Below are 16,067 nucleotides of genomic sequence, written 5' to 3'. Positions count from 1 at the left end.
TTTGTGGTTTGTTTACAACCAGAAATCTCAACGTGTTTTATCGGTATTTTAAGTACTAGACCAATACAAAGTAATGTGGTATGCATCCATGTTCATGTTTATGCAGTTTAAAACCAATAATTGCCCTGCCAATGGTGGATTCTCCCAGGTAGTATGCTAAAGCATCCATCCATCTGCCATATTTAATGTAAGGAGGCTGGTGTCTACCTCCAGCAATCACTGGGCATCCTGAACATGTCTGCCGTTTTTCACAAAAGGTAAAATATGTGATAATTTTAAGTTTTTCCTTCAATATACATTTTCCTGTCAATACCAATTTGTTACAGAAGTGCTGCATTACAGAAAATCCTAAATTTGGTTATAAATGTTACTCAAAAGGACTAACATGGTCAGAAGTTTCCTTTTAATATAAAATAGTTTAAACAGGATCAAATAAAGACATACCACACAAATTGCGTACATTTTTTTATTTATCTTAAATTTTGTGTAGAAAAAAAAGAACGAGGAAATAGACATTCTCTTTTCCTTCGGCCAATCATTTTATCCCAGTAATATATTGATAACAAGAAAAAATCTTACAACAGCATGTACAAAAGAAAAACCAAAATGAAACATCAGTCCAAACAATTGTTTTAACAGAAATCCAGGACTTGGAAGGCTATCAATAACTTACATATTTTAAAATAAATGTAACAAACTGTCAATGTAACGTATATAAAAAAAAGTGAGGGATGAGTTGGGAAGAGAAACAAAAACTTGACTGTTTTTATGTTACCTCTGAGGTGTTCCAGTGGTAAAAAAAAAAAAAAAAAGAAAAGAAAAATCTGGCAAAAATCAGACCACAAACAAACCTGATTTCAGAAATTGATTAGTATTTTATAGCAAGACTGGCTGAGAAAGGATAGAACAAGAAGCTTGATAAAATATAGCACAGGTCTGCTTTTAGAGAAAGCGCTTTCTCATAGAGACATTTCTTCAATTTACAGTCATCAAATCATAGTGGGAACAGCTACAGGGCAGAAAGAAGCTACAACTCAGGAATAATATATGTAACAAATGAAAGACAATGTAGTGTCGTAGAGGGAAATGGTCCAATGAAACCATCCCATACCTCATGTTGAATTCCACTAGCTTTCACTTGAATCAGCAAATACAGACCCCCCAAAAAGAGCCCATTAGCCAACCGAAGCTACCCCAATAATATATATATATATATTTGCTGAACAAATATATATATTTGTTCAGCATCTCCATATAAAAAGATCAAGTTCTCTAGTTGTAGCATAAAGAATATCTGATGTGTCCGAGGCCCTAGCCTGCTTCCACGATGGTTTGGTTTGTGGTTTGAATTTGACCTTTACACAGCACCCAGTGAGATCAAACAGCTGAGATGACATATTTCGTGTTTTATACAAGTACATAGATTGGACAAAACAAAAAGTGAGGTAGATGGATGGTTGAAGGAAGTAATAACAAAGCCTTCTCCCAGAATATCAAAAGGACATAAAAATATGAGATCAAAACAAAAGAAAAAAATGGGAGGAAAAACTCGAGGGAAGATTTGTACAGTGATTACCACTTCACAAAAATAAAAATAAATAGCAAAAACATCTGGGAATTGAGTTAAAATGTCACTTTTGAGACTATTCCGTGTGGTCCTCAATTAGATAGGTCAATGTTTTATTACTGATGCTCAAACGCGAAGAAAAGATTTTGTTTTCTCCAACAAAAGGGGTTCATAGTGTATTTCTCTCGTCAGTCCTTTTAGGTCACAATATCTTAATGTTATTGAAGCATTTCAACAGAAAACTGAATGCTGCAGGCAAATTCAGTCCCATTTAGTCACACAAATCTTCAATCACATCAAACGTTTACAAAATATTGAAAAAGAAAGAACAGAAGCTACTTCAACATGTGGATGCCCACATATTTCAAAAAAAGCTTTTGATCGAGAGGCAAGTGAGATGATCCAGTCAAAATGGAATACAAAGAAATACAAAGAAAGGGCTTTTTTGATTTCTAGAGACCGTAAGTTAACTTAACTGAAACACTGACAAAAAGTAGAAGGAAATTATCAGAAAATGGTGAACCAAAAATTCCCGTTACATCATTTGAAATGTGTAGGAAACAACAAAAGATGTAAAGGGGTAACAAACAGTTTCCACCTTTATTAGCAAATGTTGGTGCACATTCTGTTTATCTGCTCTCTATCCGTCACATCATTTTCTAGCTTCCATGTAACTTCTGACAAACCAGAGATAACCCACCAAGAAAACAGTTGTTTCACTGTGAAACACTAAATAGTAATTGAACTGTTTCACATGTTTAAATATAGTGAACTAAAGTTAATCTTTGTGTATATAGGCAGGGCTAAAAAAAAAAAACAAAAAAAAAACACTACTCAGTTAACTCAATTAGCTCCAGGAAAAGAAAAAAAAAATGCTCTTAATATTAAATCTCTTGTTTTTAAAATTAGATGAAATATTCATTTTGTATTAATATGTGAGCAACATTGAACCACAACAGGACACATTTACAAGGTGCTCTAACTGCTTACATTTGGATTGTAAGCTATTCCTTGCTAGCTGCAATTTAGCCACTGCTGAAATTAACACAAAATTGACATTTTTATGTCAGAAGAAGTCCAATGTATGTCTAGGGTTCCTGTAAATTCACATTTCAGAATTATAGATGTTTGATATATGCATACACTCAAGTGCAGTGGAGTTGCTTCTCAGTCAGCGACGTGAAAAACCTAAATGACGTGCACAGGAATGTACTAAAAGTCAATTAATTTCCCAGATTAACCCCCTAAAGATGAAAAACTAGAAACTACAAGATAGGGGCTGGACAAAAGTCTGGAAATGCAATTGTTTTTCTGCTGAGCCAGACTCCATATCCATGAGTTTTAAGGATGTTTAGGAAACCCTTAGTTTGGTAAAAGCTAGTTCAGATAAAAGTCTAAGAGAGTCTGAATAGATGCTGCTTGATGAAATAGAAGGCAGCTATTTTCCGCGCAAGAAATCTCAAATTATAAATGTGCCAACTTGAAGAGAGTCTGAAAACATCCCCCTCAAAAAGGATTTTTAATTTATTTTTTGCCAAATTCAGATAACTTTATTCACAATATTTTTACTATGTTCTAAAACTTTTGAAGGTTTTCCTACTTTTTGTCAGTATTTTTGGTTGCATACAACTTGGGCAAGGACAAACCACAAGATTGAGACCAGGAAACTTCTTGTTACTCATTGTGGCGATAAACATTGCTTTCACACTGATACAACAATCTGACACAGAACGACAAACACACGGTAGGATGTCTCTGGGTAACAGCAGCACAAAAAAAGGAAAATAAAGAAGAAAAAAAAGGGGAGCAGAAAAGGATTTAGCTTTTCTCTTTCACCTGAGATTTTATTTGGGACACCAGGCTTGTGAATCTGATGGTAAAAGCACCAGAGAACATGGATGCCCTCTAGAGGGGATGCGAGGAAGATACGGGTCTTTCAATGCAAGGCAAGTTATTGTACCTCTTACTCAATTGCAGAAACAAAATCCGTTCATAAACAACAAAGCAATGACAAGCATAAAAAAAAGAAAAGAAACTGGAGTGAAAATGTTCCGAGCTGAAAACCAACCTGAAGAAGGTTCTTTATTTATGTGTGTGTGTGTGTGTGTGTGTGTGTGTGTGTGTGTGTGTGTGTGTGTATATATATATACACACACACACACCACAAGAGAAATAAGGAATAGCAGCTTCTTTCTGTACATGATGAAAGTTTTTGACTGTATAAAAGTTAGAAAAAGTGAAAAAACAACTGGTTTGTACATAAATGCTCTGCACATGTAGAGATGTAAATGTTGGCAAGTATTTACAAGTGTAAAAAAATACCTGTTTGTGTACAACAAGGATGCCTCTGACCTTGGGGAAAACTCAGATGTACAGATCTGGCGTTCATGTTCTCCTGACTGCTCTTCCTCTGCAGTCCTTTCCTTTTTTTGTGTTTTGTCGTATATATTTTGCTACGCGATTCACTGTTAAACCCCAACGTAACAGCACTTTGTGGCAGCTGGCTCTATTTCAGGTAAACTGACGGGACTGAAGTCTACACAGGGATCTGACGGAGTAGAAGAACCGCAGATCGCAGTCAGCACTAGAAAAACCGAGCAGGACGGCTGAGGAAAGTTGACGTCCGTCTGGCCTCTACATGAACGATGCGGTGGAAGATCAAAAGTGCTTTTGTTTGTTTTCTCCTTCCATTTTCACGACTGCATCTTGAGGAGCAACAGGATAAGAAAATGTGAAAGCAGAAGAGTTTGGCAACAGATTTGGCAGAGCTGACTGTTCTCCAATTGTTTGTTTCAGCGGACTGGCTTTTGACCCGGCATTATGCCGACGCTCGACCCTCATGGCAGCCGGTTTCAGAAACGACCGACTGGCGACCTCGTTCTAGTGCTTGTTAATCTTTAGATATGCTTAATGTTTCCACCATAATGCCCGTTCAAAAGCACACACAAACAACGCTGATTATTCATAAAGGCCTACACGTTTTGTTTCCTCATTCAGAAACATAAAAAAAGAAACAAATAACAATTTATAAAATAAGTTTAGCCACAGAGAGAGTGAAATAACTCCCCTCAAAATTATTATTTTTTTTTATGATTTCTCATTTTACTGAAGATTTTTTTTTTTCTTTTTTTTTTTCTTTTTGGTCTTTCCACTCAGCAGCAGGAGCGGTATCACAAATAACAGCCAGCTGGTAGAAACTCATACTAGATTATTTAAAAGAAAAAAAAAAAAAAAAGAAAAAGAAAAGTGTGCGGCCATACAGCAGGACATTAACTCTTTGAAAGTTTTTTCCATCTTTATGCAAGTCTCAAAATATCCACATCCTGTTGAGAAGGCTTCACTGTGATTCAAACAAAGAAAGAAGAAAAAAAAAAAAAGAAAACCACCCAGTCAGACATGTGGTTCTTCGGGTCCGTGGGTGAACAGTGTTCGTGTTTCTGCCCAATCAGCAGGCAGACGACTGTGGGAGAGGCATGGCGCGCTCGTTTTTGCGTCCTCCGTTCATGTGCGCGTACGGCGGCAGTTCGTCCAGGTTTGGCCGCACTGTGGCTCCCGAGCTCGTGGGAAGGCCAGTCCCAGAGAGTCCGTTGGCCGCCTGCTGGCTCGAAGGCTGCTTGTCCATGACCACGCTCGACGTGCAGGGAGAGGACGGGGAGCTGGGCGCTTGTGACGGGGCAGGCGCCCCCTCTGAGCTTGGAGACGGGGGGTTCTGCTGCTGCAGCTGTTGCTGCTGCGAAGAGGGTTCCAGGGGAACATCCGTGGAGTGGTCCAGTTTATCCAGATGGAGCTGTGGAGCTTCGGCGGGCTTGTTGTCGGCACTGTAGTAGAAACTAACCTCTTTGAAAGACGGGTCCAGCTCATCCTTGATGCTGCTGATGATCTCAACGAAGGAGGGTCGCATTTTAGGGTTGTACTGCCAACACATTCGCATCAGCTCGAATCTGCACACAAAGGAATATTGGTTATAATTATAAGCAGCATATGCTACTGAAGTAATCTCTCAGTAGAGAAAAGCTGTGCTTTGTCACAAGAAGCTACAGCTGGGATATATGACTTTATAACTAAATCTCAAATTTTTTCATACCAGATTTGATTTCCGATTTTAATCACTTTTTTTTCCCCCGTCACTTTCTTTTCTAAAAACAAATTTACAAACGACAGAAAATACTTTCAAAACATCAGCCATCTCTTCTGTGAGTTGTGCAATGGACGACTAAGGCCCGGTTTCAAGAATTTTTTCCCTAATTACGAGAATACAGTCATAATATAAATAGAATAAAAATGTAATTTCACCAGAAGAACATCTTAAAATTACAAGGCCAAGGTTGAGTTACTGAGAAAAAAGTTGTGAAAGACTTTTCTCGTTCTGTTATGAGCAGCTCAGTCTGTTCTTTCTTTCTTCAAAACAGAAACATTCATATGCTCAATTTGTTTCAAAGTCCTGCCGCTGATAATAATTTGACGCTGATGTGATAAAAGATGAAGTATTTGCTTTTTGGTAAAACGTATACCAAAGTTTTTTTTTGTCAAAATCGGTTGCAAAGTCACCAAACTACATGACATTTAAATAGCAAGACATCAACCGCTATTCTAAAACGCTTCATGCAGGAGAAAACAAGTCTATGACTTGGTGTCTCTGGAATTTTCTCACTGGTGGCCAAATTTGTCCTTCATGCTTGCAAGCTGTTTGATGTGGAATCATATTTGGCCTGTTTCATATTAGAGACAAACACTTCAAAGCACACAAAAACGCACAATGTAAAACAGACTGCAGTGAGCACTGCTGTTTAGAAATCTCACAGGCCACAAGCGGCACTGCTGCACGGTGGGAGTAGCTGGTAGTCACTTATAATTAGACGGCAGAGTAAAGGGAAACATGGTAAACAGAGAGACAAGTATATGGGAGCATAATAGGCAATTGTGCAGGGTGGTGTGTGTGTGGTGTCTTACAGCATGTCTGGACAGTTCTGTGGTTTCTCCAGCAGTCCTCCCTCCATTACAAAGCGAAGGACTTGCTCGTTGGACAGACCCTGGTAAGGCTGCTCTGCCAGAGTGGCTATCTCCCACAAAACAACCCCGAATGACCTGCACAGATGAAAACGGTAGAAAGGGCTGTGAAGGTTGGTGAGTCTGTCTTTCATTACGGAGTCCGAAGGATATTTTTCTGAAGCGCCGTGTGCAGAGAACGACGTCTCCATGTGGGTTTGCGCGCGCCTGCTTACCAGACGTCCGAGTTGGTGGTGAAAACACCGTCCTTCAGAGACTCTGGTGACATCCAGCGGACAGGGAGCAGACCTTTACCACCTTTACGATAGTAATCGGTCTCATAGATGTCTCTGGTCATGCCAAAATCTGCAGAGAAATAGAAGAGGACACAGTTAAGCAAAAAGAGGAAGATTGCGTCCAATTAGAAAATCCTAAGGCATTAGAAAAAACACGATTTTAACGAGTAAATATTGAGCAAATTTCCTTTTGCATTCTTGCTGTAATTACTGTCTGTCGAGTGGCTCCATTTAGGACAGGAAGGCATTCTTTAGTCAGATTATAGTCCTAGAAATAGTATTGAATTAACCATAATCCTTTGGAGAAGATTCCATGCAAGTTTTACAGACATTTAAAACCACGAAAGCTTTTAAAATTGAAGTGCGCAGCAGTAACTGCAGTGGTCTAGATGCTTTCAGGCTAAGAGGTCACGCAGTTCTCTCACAGAATAAATAAACCTGAAAGCATCAGCTCAGACTCATAAGAGAGGCAAGAACTGGATGGGGATGAGCGCATGTTGATGACGATGATATAAAAGTTTCAATGTAGGGATACAAACAACTAGATATTCTTTCTGTGTTGTTGTTTGGCCGCTGTCCAGAAGAGGGCGCCACTTATTAAGCGGCGCCAGATACAAAAACAAAGATGGCAGGGCCATGCCAGAACGGGAAGGAGGAACAGTCCAAGCAGAGTTTAGTGAAAGATGGAGCATTCCCTTTGTGTGGTTCTGTTTAGAAATATAAACACTCCAGTGCAACTTCCTTTAGTTTCACCTCATTTAGCTGAGCTGTATGATGGAGCAGCATCAACTTTTCATCCAAAAATTACTGATGTGCTATAAAGGTGAGGATAATATAACAGAAAGGTGGAGAAAAATTGTAATATGATGGAAAAACAAAACATGGTGCCAATAAGCACGCTTGATTTTGAGAAAAGTCACGATTTAATCCACTTCAGGCAGTGATATATACCTCCGATCTTTACGGTGAAGTCTTCAGCCACCATGCAGTTTCTTGCGGCCAGATCTCGATGGACAAACTTGTTGGCGTTGAGGTAAGCCATGCCATCCGCGATCTGTCCCGCCATCTGAAGCATTTTTTTCAGCGGCGGGAGAGACAGGCTGGAAACCTGTTGCTGCAGACAAGAAACAGGCGGCAAATCCATCAGAGGGTTAAAAGAATCTTTTATGGTAGAATTCCGCTTGTCCGTAAATCGTTCAGGGACGCAGCAGCAGGAATCTAAACATGCATTCAAAACTATCAACAGGTTGAGGGAGTGCTACGTGACAATAAGAGTGTTTCATGCAAAGCTCTTATTGAAACATCATGGAAGCAATGTGGGATTGCATAAAGAAATGCCGTTATGACAATCCAAATCCTTCCAGAGTCTGTGGTAAAGATGCCTGGACCAAATGACCTGCAGGCTGTTTGTTCAAACTGAAATCCCTCGGTGATTGATGCGGATTGGCTCTCTCTTTACTGAATGACTTTGTTGAATAAAAACAACTTGCAGCACTATTTTTGAATTAAACAGAATCAATATTTCTGTGCAGCTGTGCTACCTCTTTGGGACGCAGGGAGCGCAGGTAACTCTTCAGGTCTCCTCTGGTCATCAGCTCCATAATGACCAGGGTGGGCTGGCCTTGGGAGACCACACCAAGAAGACGCACCTGCACAAAAAACCCCCAAAACAAGTTGCAATTTCAAACTCACTTTCCTGACATCTCTACAGCATCCTAAGGTGTTGTTTGTGCGCACCACATGATGGCAATTGAACTCCTTCATAACAGAAGCTTCGTTGAGAAACTCGATCCGCTCCCTCATGCTGGCCGACTCGTTTACAGTCTTTACAGCAACGAGGATCTCCGGTTCGTCTTTGACCACGCCCTTGGCCACGCCCTCGTATACCATCCCGAATGACCCCTGGCCGAGCTCCCGGCAGAGGGAAATCTTCTCCCGGGCCACCTCCCACTCATCTGGGACATACACTTTAAAAGAAAATTGTTTTCCGTTAGCAAAAGTCTACAATGATGGACGTCCAGCACACAAACGTCACTTACTTTCTGCTGCGCTGAAGTACTCGGGGTTGACAGAGGCATACAGGACTCCGTTCCCGAGCCGATCGCTGTTCCTGGGAGAAAACAAGAGTTGGTTTTAGAAGTTCACAATGTATCTCCTATTCTACTAAGTACAATGCCTTTAAAAAGTGCACATCTCTCTTAAAGACTTTCATAGTTTGTAATCACAAACATTAATGTATCGTATTGAGATTTTATGCTCTAGATTAGGTCTGTCGCAATAAATCAATGAAATCGCATGAATAATTTAAACGACCTTGATGGAAGTGTTCAAACACTACAAAAACCTGAATGACAAAAATCTTCAGCCTGGTGCATTTGTCTCAACTGGCTTCTTTTTTGAAGGACAGTTTTGCAAAGTGACATGAAGAACTTTCAGGGACATGAATACGATTTAAAAGCAACGTATGAACCGGCCTTTTCTTGACAAAGAAAAAAATGTTAATGTGCGGTTACTGAAAACAGAAGTAAAACAAAATCTAAAGCTACGAACACAAAATGCAGCCAAAGGAGAAATTCCTTTGGCTTCAGTCTGGCCTGACTCAACTACAGTACAATATTTTTTTTCTTTGTTTTTGCCACAAAGGAACTGCAAAACATTGGGGAAAAACAAACAAATTTTGACTTGTCATATCTAAAATAATTGATGTAAAAACACCTTTTCCTGTTGAAGACCACCAGCACCGACACCAAAGCGCAGATTAGGACGATGGTCAAGATTGGAACAAAGATCATAGCGAAGACGCTTTCAGAACCTGTTGACATGAACACTTTGATGAAACTGACTGCTAAGGTCTCTTACATATTTATTTTTGAAAGAAACAAAACAAAAAAAAAAAGCAAGACTGTTTTTCTTACTTTCAGAAACATAGAGATTCAGGGTGGGGGTCCAGGAGCCATTGCCAGCCAGTGATGTGGCTCTCACCCTGACCGAGTAGTTTCCAGGACTGAGGTTAGTCAGGCGAACGCCTTGCTGGTTACGATAGAGCTGTCTAGAAACACACTCGTGCTTCTCGGCCTGACAAACACAAACAGAAACGGAAACACGGTTTAAAGTAGTATAATGATGCCAACATGTTTCTTCTAATAGGACGTTTTATTAATGGAGCAGTCCGGCCTGCGACTCAACTTCAATCTGATGGAGAAAGAGCTAAAGATCAGGGTGATGGCAAAGAGAAGCTCATCACCAGATATAAAAAATAATCTATAACAATACGAGTGGAGACGTGCAAAAATGTTTCTATTGATTTTGGAGTAGAGTGTAAATATTTTTTTGACATTAAATACACAGCAACTAGCTGTTTACTTAAACCGTCATAGATGTTGACCTACCTCTGAAGCCAGTTTGAACTTGATCTCGTACATGAGGATGAGACCATTGGGCTGGCTGGGCTCCGGCCAGCGCAGGAACACCCAGTCCTCATGGCCCTCCCAGCTCACCGGGCCTGGGATGTCATCAGCCTTTTCTGGAGAATGAAATGCAGAGGATAATCTTGATTTTACCACGTCTTGAGTATTCCGGCAGAACTAAACCAGTACAAAAGTTCCAGTCAGACACTGCCATGGTGTTCACGACCGTTCAAAGTTCTGACCTGCTGGCTTGGTCCTGGAGAAGACGAACTCGGCCGCGCTGCACTGCTGAACCTGCCTGTTGCAGGCGTGGATGTCGATGCGGTAAACTCTGAAAGGCTCCAGGCCGGTTATCTGCAGCTCGTGGTTGGTCACCTTGTCATCCATGACCTCGTACTCTTGTTCGGTTGGCTCTGGGTCAGGGACGCTGCCGTTGCCGCCGCCCTGAGGGGGGGGAATCGCAGTGCTGTTGGCGTAAAGATGGAAGCGGCGAGAACGGGTGGAGTTGGCGACGCCAAAAAGATCTCTGCGACGCCGATCTGGAGGCCTGGAGGCGGAAATAATAGAGAAGGAAAGCACAGTTTACGTTTACTGACAGCAAGAGTGACATTAAACTAAGTGGGTATGTGTTACTACCAATTTGAAGGTGTCAGTTGCTGCTATGATGCAAAGTCAAATTTCTTTCAAGTCATATTTGATACATAAAGCATTTATATATCAAATGCTTTATAGGTAATTTTGTTCCCTGATTGTGCTATAAAATGGCATTGTGTGCCTGGAAAATACATAACACCGCCCCTTTAATGACATACAGTAGAACAGCTGCTAAAAGCCGTGTTACAGCAAATGAATGAATTATTTTTACCATAATAGCAAACCAGAGGATTTTCTCCCCAATATTAAGTTAGTTGTTGTACGTGAGTGCATTCTGAAGCAGAAAGAAAAATTGATGTCCTGTAACACGTTGAATTTTAATATTTTGTGTGCACAAACATAAAAGAGTAGCGAGTCATAAGCTGCTGGTAAAAGAGAAAGTAAAATAGATTATTTTTTATGTGATCACTCTCACTACCTGCTGAATTTTTCAAACTTTGATCGATGCAGAGAGGCGTAATATTTGGAGAAAGTCTTTGTTGTTTTATCGTAAACATTTTATCATAAAGGTGGATGACTTTTCAATTCATCCAGAAATGAGAAGTAAAGTTGTTGTTCACGTCGCAAAAATTGGTGATTGGAAATCTGGCCCCAAAAAAAAAAAAAAAACTCTGACTGCTGCATCTCTACATACCAAGCCTGGTTTACTTTATGTTATTTGGGTCAATAGGTTAGAAATTATCATTATCTATGAAAAAAGGTTGAAGGATTTTTTTTTTTTTTTTTCTTTAAGTAGTGGGGAAACTTCAAGCTTCAATCCCATTAGTTTTTCCTCTTTAAGGGAAAAACTTAAACAAAAAAATTCAAATAAATAACTAAAAACCAGAGATGATGTGATTTCCATAGCTGGAACACACGGTTTCCTTGAGAAGAACTAAACAGGAAAAGGTGTCTTCAGAGTCACCTGATGTTGATCTTCAGAAGCAGACGCGTCCAACTCTTCCGTCTGTTTATGCCGAGCATACGGAGAGCTAATTTACATCAACTGGACTGAGACGTGTGTATGTTTGTGTGTGGAGGCCGAGAGCAATAATGTGTTGCAGATGTTTTTTTTTGGTTCAAAGTGGAATGCTGCAATCCTGAACTCTGACAGGAGCCAAAATTTATTCCAGAACAGTAAAAAAAAAATAAATCAAGTTAAAACCGCTCTACAGTCACATCACAACATAAGTAGGTTACCTCGGTGTAAAAATGGTGTTGTGTAGGAAGTTTTCAAAGACTTTTCGGTAGGAGGCATCGGCAGCTTCAGCCTCCAGGGCTTCAGGCGATTTGGGGCAGGGGCAGCAAGGACCTTTATCTGCTCCATCAGGATCTGGTTTAGTGGGTTTTGTATCCTCCTCTTTGTCTCCAGTGGCAGCAATCCTAATGGGGATCTTTAGCTCTGATGGGAGGAGGGAGAAGAATGAGTGTCCCATCGAGCTGCCTTCAGCAGAAAGCCTTACGGTAAACGGCTACCTTTGGAGCAGTAGTTATGCTGGTACAGTTCCTTGTCTTCAGCTTGTTTCTGCCACTTCACCCAGTAGTAAGTCTGATTTCCGTTGGGTGAGACGGGGGGCGACCAGCGGACCATCAGCTGCGTGGAGGAGTTAGAGTAGGCCCGCACATCCTGAGGCATGGAGGGCGCTGAAAGAAGAAAAGCACAACTTGAGGAACTGTAGGGAAAGCGCTCTCCTTGCAGGCTGCCAGGGCAGCTGTGTTTCTCTGACATCACAGCGCTGCTATGCCTTTACACTGCAGCTGGATTTATTTTATGCAGTCCTCTGTCTCATCTAATTGAATTACAGTTCTGTAAATCAATATGCTGCTCATTGCCTTTGAGTTGCAGCTGTGTTTATTTCAAAGATCCTTCACTCATCTCCGAAAATGTGTTTGAATAAGTTTCTGACAAGAAGCCGTAATGTCTCTAAAAACATAAAAAATAAAAAATCCCACGCAAAAAAGAATATCTGTTTACCCTCTGCAGAAGTTTTTTTTTTTTTTCAGGTGAGAACAAGAAATGGGCTGATCTGCAAGTTGTGATGATTTGTTGTACTGTTACATCTAATCCCAGGTAGATTCAGTTTTAGGCTAGGCTTTAGGGCATCGCAATTATATGATTAGGACTGTTAGCTGCCTATTGTCATAACTACGCTCTCTGGGTGTTAATTGACGTGAAAATGGCTCAAGATTAGGTTGTAGTGCAGTCTGGGAGTCACCAGAGGGCAGTAATCGCTCAAAGAAAATGAAAGAAATGAAGCCTAAAAGAAATGAGAGGGTATCCAGTTACACTGGCGTGCCATACAAGAGTGTGGAATAACAGAAATAATATGGATCTCAGTAAATTAGAATATCATAATACTGTGTATTTTAATGAATACGGCTTATAGATAACAAAAACGTGAAATACAGCTTCTCACAGATCAAGTAGTGACACAAGATCAATAAAACAGGCGGTTTCTATATTGAAATGTCATGACCATGTATGGAAAGTTAAGTGGAGGGAAACTGTAGTAAAAAAAAATCTGAGACACCAACGGAGATGAACTGAAGGCAATCAGAGCAAAAATATTATTGTTTCAGTGCCAATGCTCTAGTTTTTACGATTTTTACTTTTTGCAAATTTTGTAATTCATCTCTTTCATTAAGGTATCAATTTGGCTCCAATTGACTAAAAATACAGACATACATTCCTCGCAAACCTAATGATTGGGTATAAAAAGGTATGAAATCATCGTTCCTACCAGCAGGGCTGGTGCGGATGTAGACCACTTTGCTCTTGGCGCCGGGCATGTGTTTGTCTTCCACCATGAGGGTGATAGCTTTGACAAAGATGGCGTATTGCGTCCAGGGTTTCAGGCCGGAAAGAAGAACCCCGGGGTCCTTTTCCTTATCTGGCCTCAGTTCCACGTCCACCATGTTCCAGCTGTTGGAACCGCAACCGTCCTGCCCTTCAAACTCTGTGATGTTCTGGAACGGCCTACAAAGAGGATTGGTCAATTTGTAATCTTCAGTTAATTGCCCAAAGCGGCAGAAATTCAACATATCCAGAGAAGAATGAGACATTTGCTCTAGCACCAAATCAAAACGGGTTTGTTCAGCTTTTGTTTTTTTTTCCTCCACCGAGTCGTACTTCGAGTTAGATTAAAACAGCAGTGAGTAACTCACGCCTCCTTGTAGTAGACTATAAAGCTGATGAGGTCTCTGTAGTCAGGAGGTCGGTAGCGCTGCCATGTCAGCTTGATCCTCTTGTCGCTGGTGGTGTTGGATGTAAACTGCAGGATGGTGCTTTCACCTAAGAGGGCAGCAAATAGTAAGGCAAGCTCACCGAAAGTACTTCAATCTAAAGTAAGCTGCAATTAGTCGTGCAAAGAGTACGTCGCTCTAAACCCTGACATATGGTGCAGAGGGGGGAATGAGTACATAGGAGGTGTTTGCAAACTGCTCCTAAACTAGAGTAAACTGGACATAGCAATTTAAATGTTTGTGGCTTTTGGACGGAGGTTCGTTTCGACTCTTACAGCTGGCTCTGTCGCCATTGTTTCGGAAGTCCCTCTCTTCAAAGCGGCCCAGGACGCCCGTCTTTTCCCACATCTTGCGGATCTCGGACGTACACAGCTTCGGGTTGGCTCGGAAGAACAGCTTGCCCGCTTTTATGGTCAGGTTGTGCTGCTTCCAGTCCCAAAGGTACTGGAGCTGCTGGTTGTCGAATGCTGAGAAGGCATACATGCTGGAGGGACAAACCAGATAAACAAGATAGGGAATGCGATTCAGTAACACGGTGCTTCACTCTAAATTTGTGTTTGTAATGAATCATGCCAGACTGAAAGCAAACTCTCTCCTTTTTTTTTTTCTTTTTTTAACTCTTCAAATAGACCTGTTTTTAAGTTGGAAGTTTATTGCAAACAGACAAAATCACCTAGTAAGTCATTTTATTAAACCAGATAGGAATTTATGAATCACTGGGTAACATCCAAACATCAAGGAATGAGTGTAATGTGGACCTTGGGACAGTTAGACTCCAGTGAACTCAAAAGACAAACAGATGAAGGAGGGGTGAAGGCCTCACCACGACCTTAAGAACCTTTCCAGGCACTGCTGGAGATTATGCTGCATTCAAGGACTGTGTAGACTGTACAATCAGGCAAAACAGTACGACTACCGCCACGCAAAGTGAATAACACACTCACAGCACTTGTTAGTTGACTGTTGGTTGACTACTAGGAACAAGTGAAAATTCTGCCTTCAAACTCTGTCCTGCAAGCAGAGAAGTGAAGGATTTGAGTGAGTTTGGATCAAATTGTGATGACTAAACAAGTGGACCAGAGATTCACTTGGGTAAAGACAAATCCAGCTTAAGAAAAAGTGTCTTAAACATGATGCTTCTCTAAGTCTGGTGCCGTGTTTCTGCTAAACGGAATTATGGCCAAAAGGTTCAACCTTCATTTACTCAGACCACAACATTACAAGCATTTGAGAGACCTTAAAATTATTTTTTTCCCACAATTTATAAGGGCTTGGATATTTTTATTTGTAATTAAAGGCTTCCGTCTTGCCTCTCTGTTCCCGAGCCCAGTGCTGTGACATGTACTACATCTCTAATGTTTCCGTTTTCTTCTTATTGTTTGAATTTTTAAAGAACAACCAGTTCTTGGCAATGTCACTACTGCGCCATATTTCCTCCAGTTTTCTCCTGAGCTTAAAATGAGAAACCACAGCCACATCATCAGATACAATTTTGTGTTTCGCTTTGTGTTCCTCTCTTACATTTCTTTCTGAAAAATGCCAGTATTTCAATCAAGCTGTGAAGGATATAAATCAGAATTAGGGCTGAAATGATTATCGTGATGACTTGAAATAATCGTCAACTAATTTAGCAATAGATTAAGAGATAACTCTAGTATACAGGCTCAAAAAAAGGATGAGTTACAGTAGGCTCGCAAAACATAGTCAGAGCAGTAACTAAGCCAAAACTGGTCAAAACAATATATAGACATTTTGCATTTAAGATAAAAACTTATTTGGAAATAAAACTATGCCCCTCAAGTGGCATAGTTTTAACTTGCCTAGTTCAAATTCACTACGTTGTTGCATTTTAGCCAATGAAAAGTTTGTTTCCTTATTTAAAAAAGGAACTGAATTATTTGGTTATTTGCATCACTAATTATTTCCAATATGATA

General features: G+C 40.5%; 1 protein-coding gene across 1 annotated transcript in view; it reads right to left on the bottom strand.

The window, feature by feature from the left end:
* Positions 1–452: 452 nt before the first annotated feature.
* LOC106920161 (insulin-like growth factor 1 receptor) overlaps positions 453–16,067 on the bottom strand; it is a 48,252-nt gene continuing 32,637 nt past the window's right edge. The window contains exons 6-21 of the mRNA XM_014991018.2: positions 14,408–14,616; positions 14,055–14,181; positions 13,631–13,866; positions 12,366–12,533; positions 12,090–12,291; positions 10,499–10,803; positions 10,239–10,372; positions 9,765–9,924; positions 9,565–9,661; positions 8,889–8,959; positions 8,587–8,816; positions 8,391–8,498; positions 7,801–7,963; positions 6,790–6,919; positions 6,518–6,652; positions 453–5,508 (exon numbers count right to left, since the gene is read on the bottom strand). Of these exons, the coding sequence (XP_014846504.2) occupies positions 5,013–5,508; positions 6,518–6,652; positions 6,790–6,919; positions 7,801–7,963; positions 8,391–8,498; positions 8,587–8,816; positions 8,889–8,959; positions 9,565–9,661; positions 9,765–9,924; positions 10,239–10,372; positions 10,499–10,803; positions 12,090–12,291; positions 12,366–12,533; positions 13,631–13,866; positions 14,055–14,181; positions 14,408–14,616 (2,971 nt within the window). The 3' untranslated portion in view covers positions 453–5,012. The remainder of the gene's footprint in view (positions 5,509–6,517; positions 6,653–6,789; positions 6,920–7,800; positions 7,964–8,390; positions 8,499–8,586; positions 8,817–8,888; positions 8,960–9,564; positions 9,662–9,764; positions 9,925–10,238; positions 10,373–10,498; positions 10,804–12,089; positions 12,292–12,365; positions 12,534–13,630; positions 13,867–14,054; positions 14,182–14,407; positions 14,617–16,067) is intronic.

The sequence above is a fragment of the Poecilia mexicana genome, unplaced genomic scaffold, assembly GCF_051168715.1.
Source record: "Poecilia mexicana isolate PSO_F unplaced genomic scaffold, ASM5116871v1 scaffold_3, whole genome shotgun sequence".
Classification (NCBI taxonomy): domain Eukaryota; kingdom Metazoa; phylum Chordata; class Actinopteri; order Cyprinodontiformes; family Poeciliidae; genus Poecilia; species Poecilia mexicana.
Note: the sequence above shows the minus strand (reverse complement) of the source record. Positions and strands in the feature narration are given on the sequence as shown.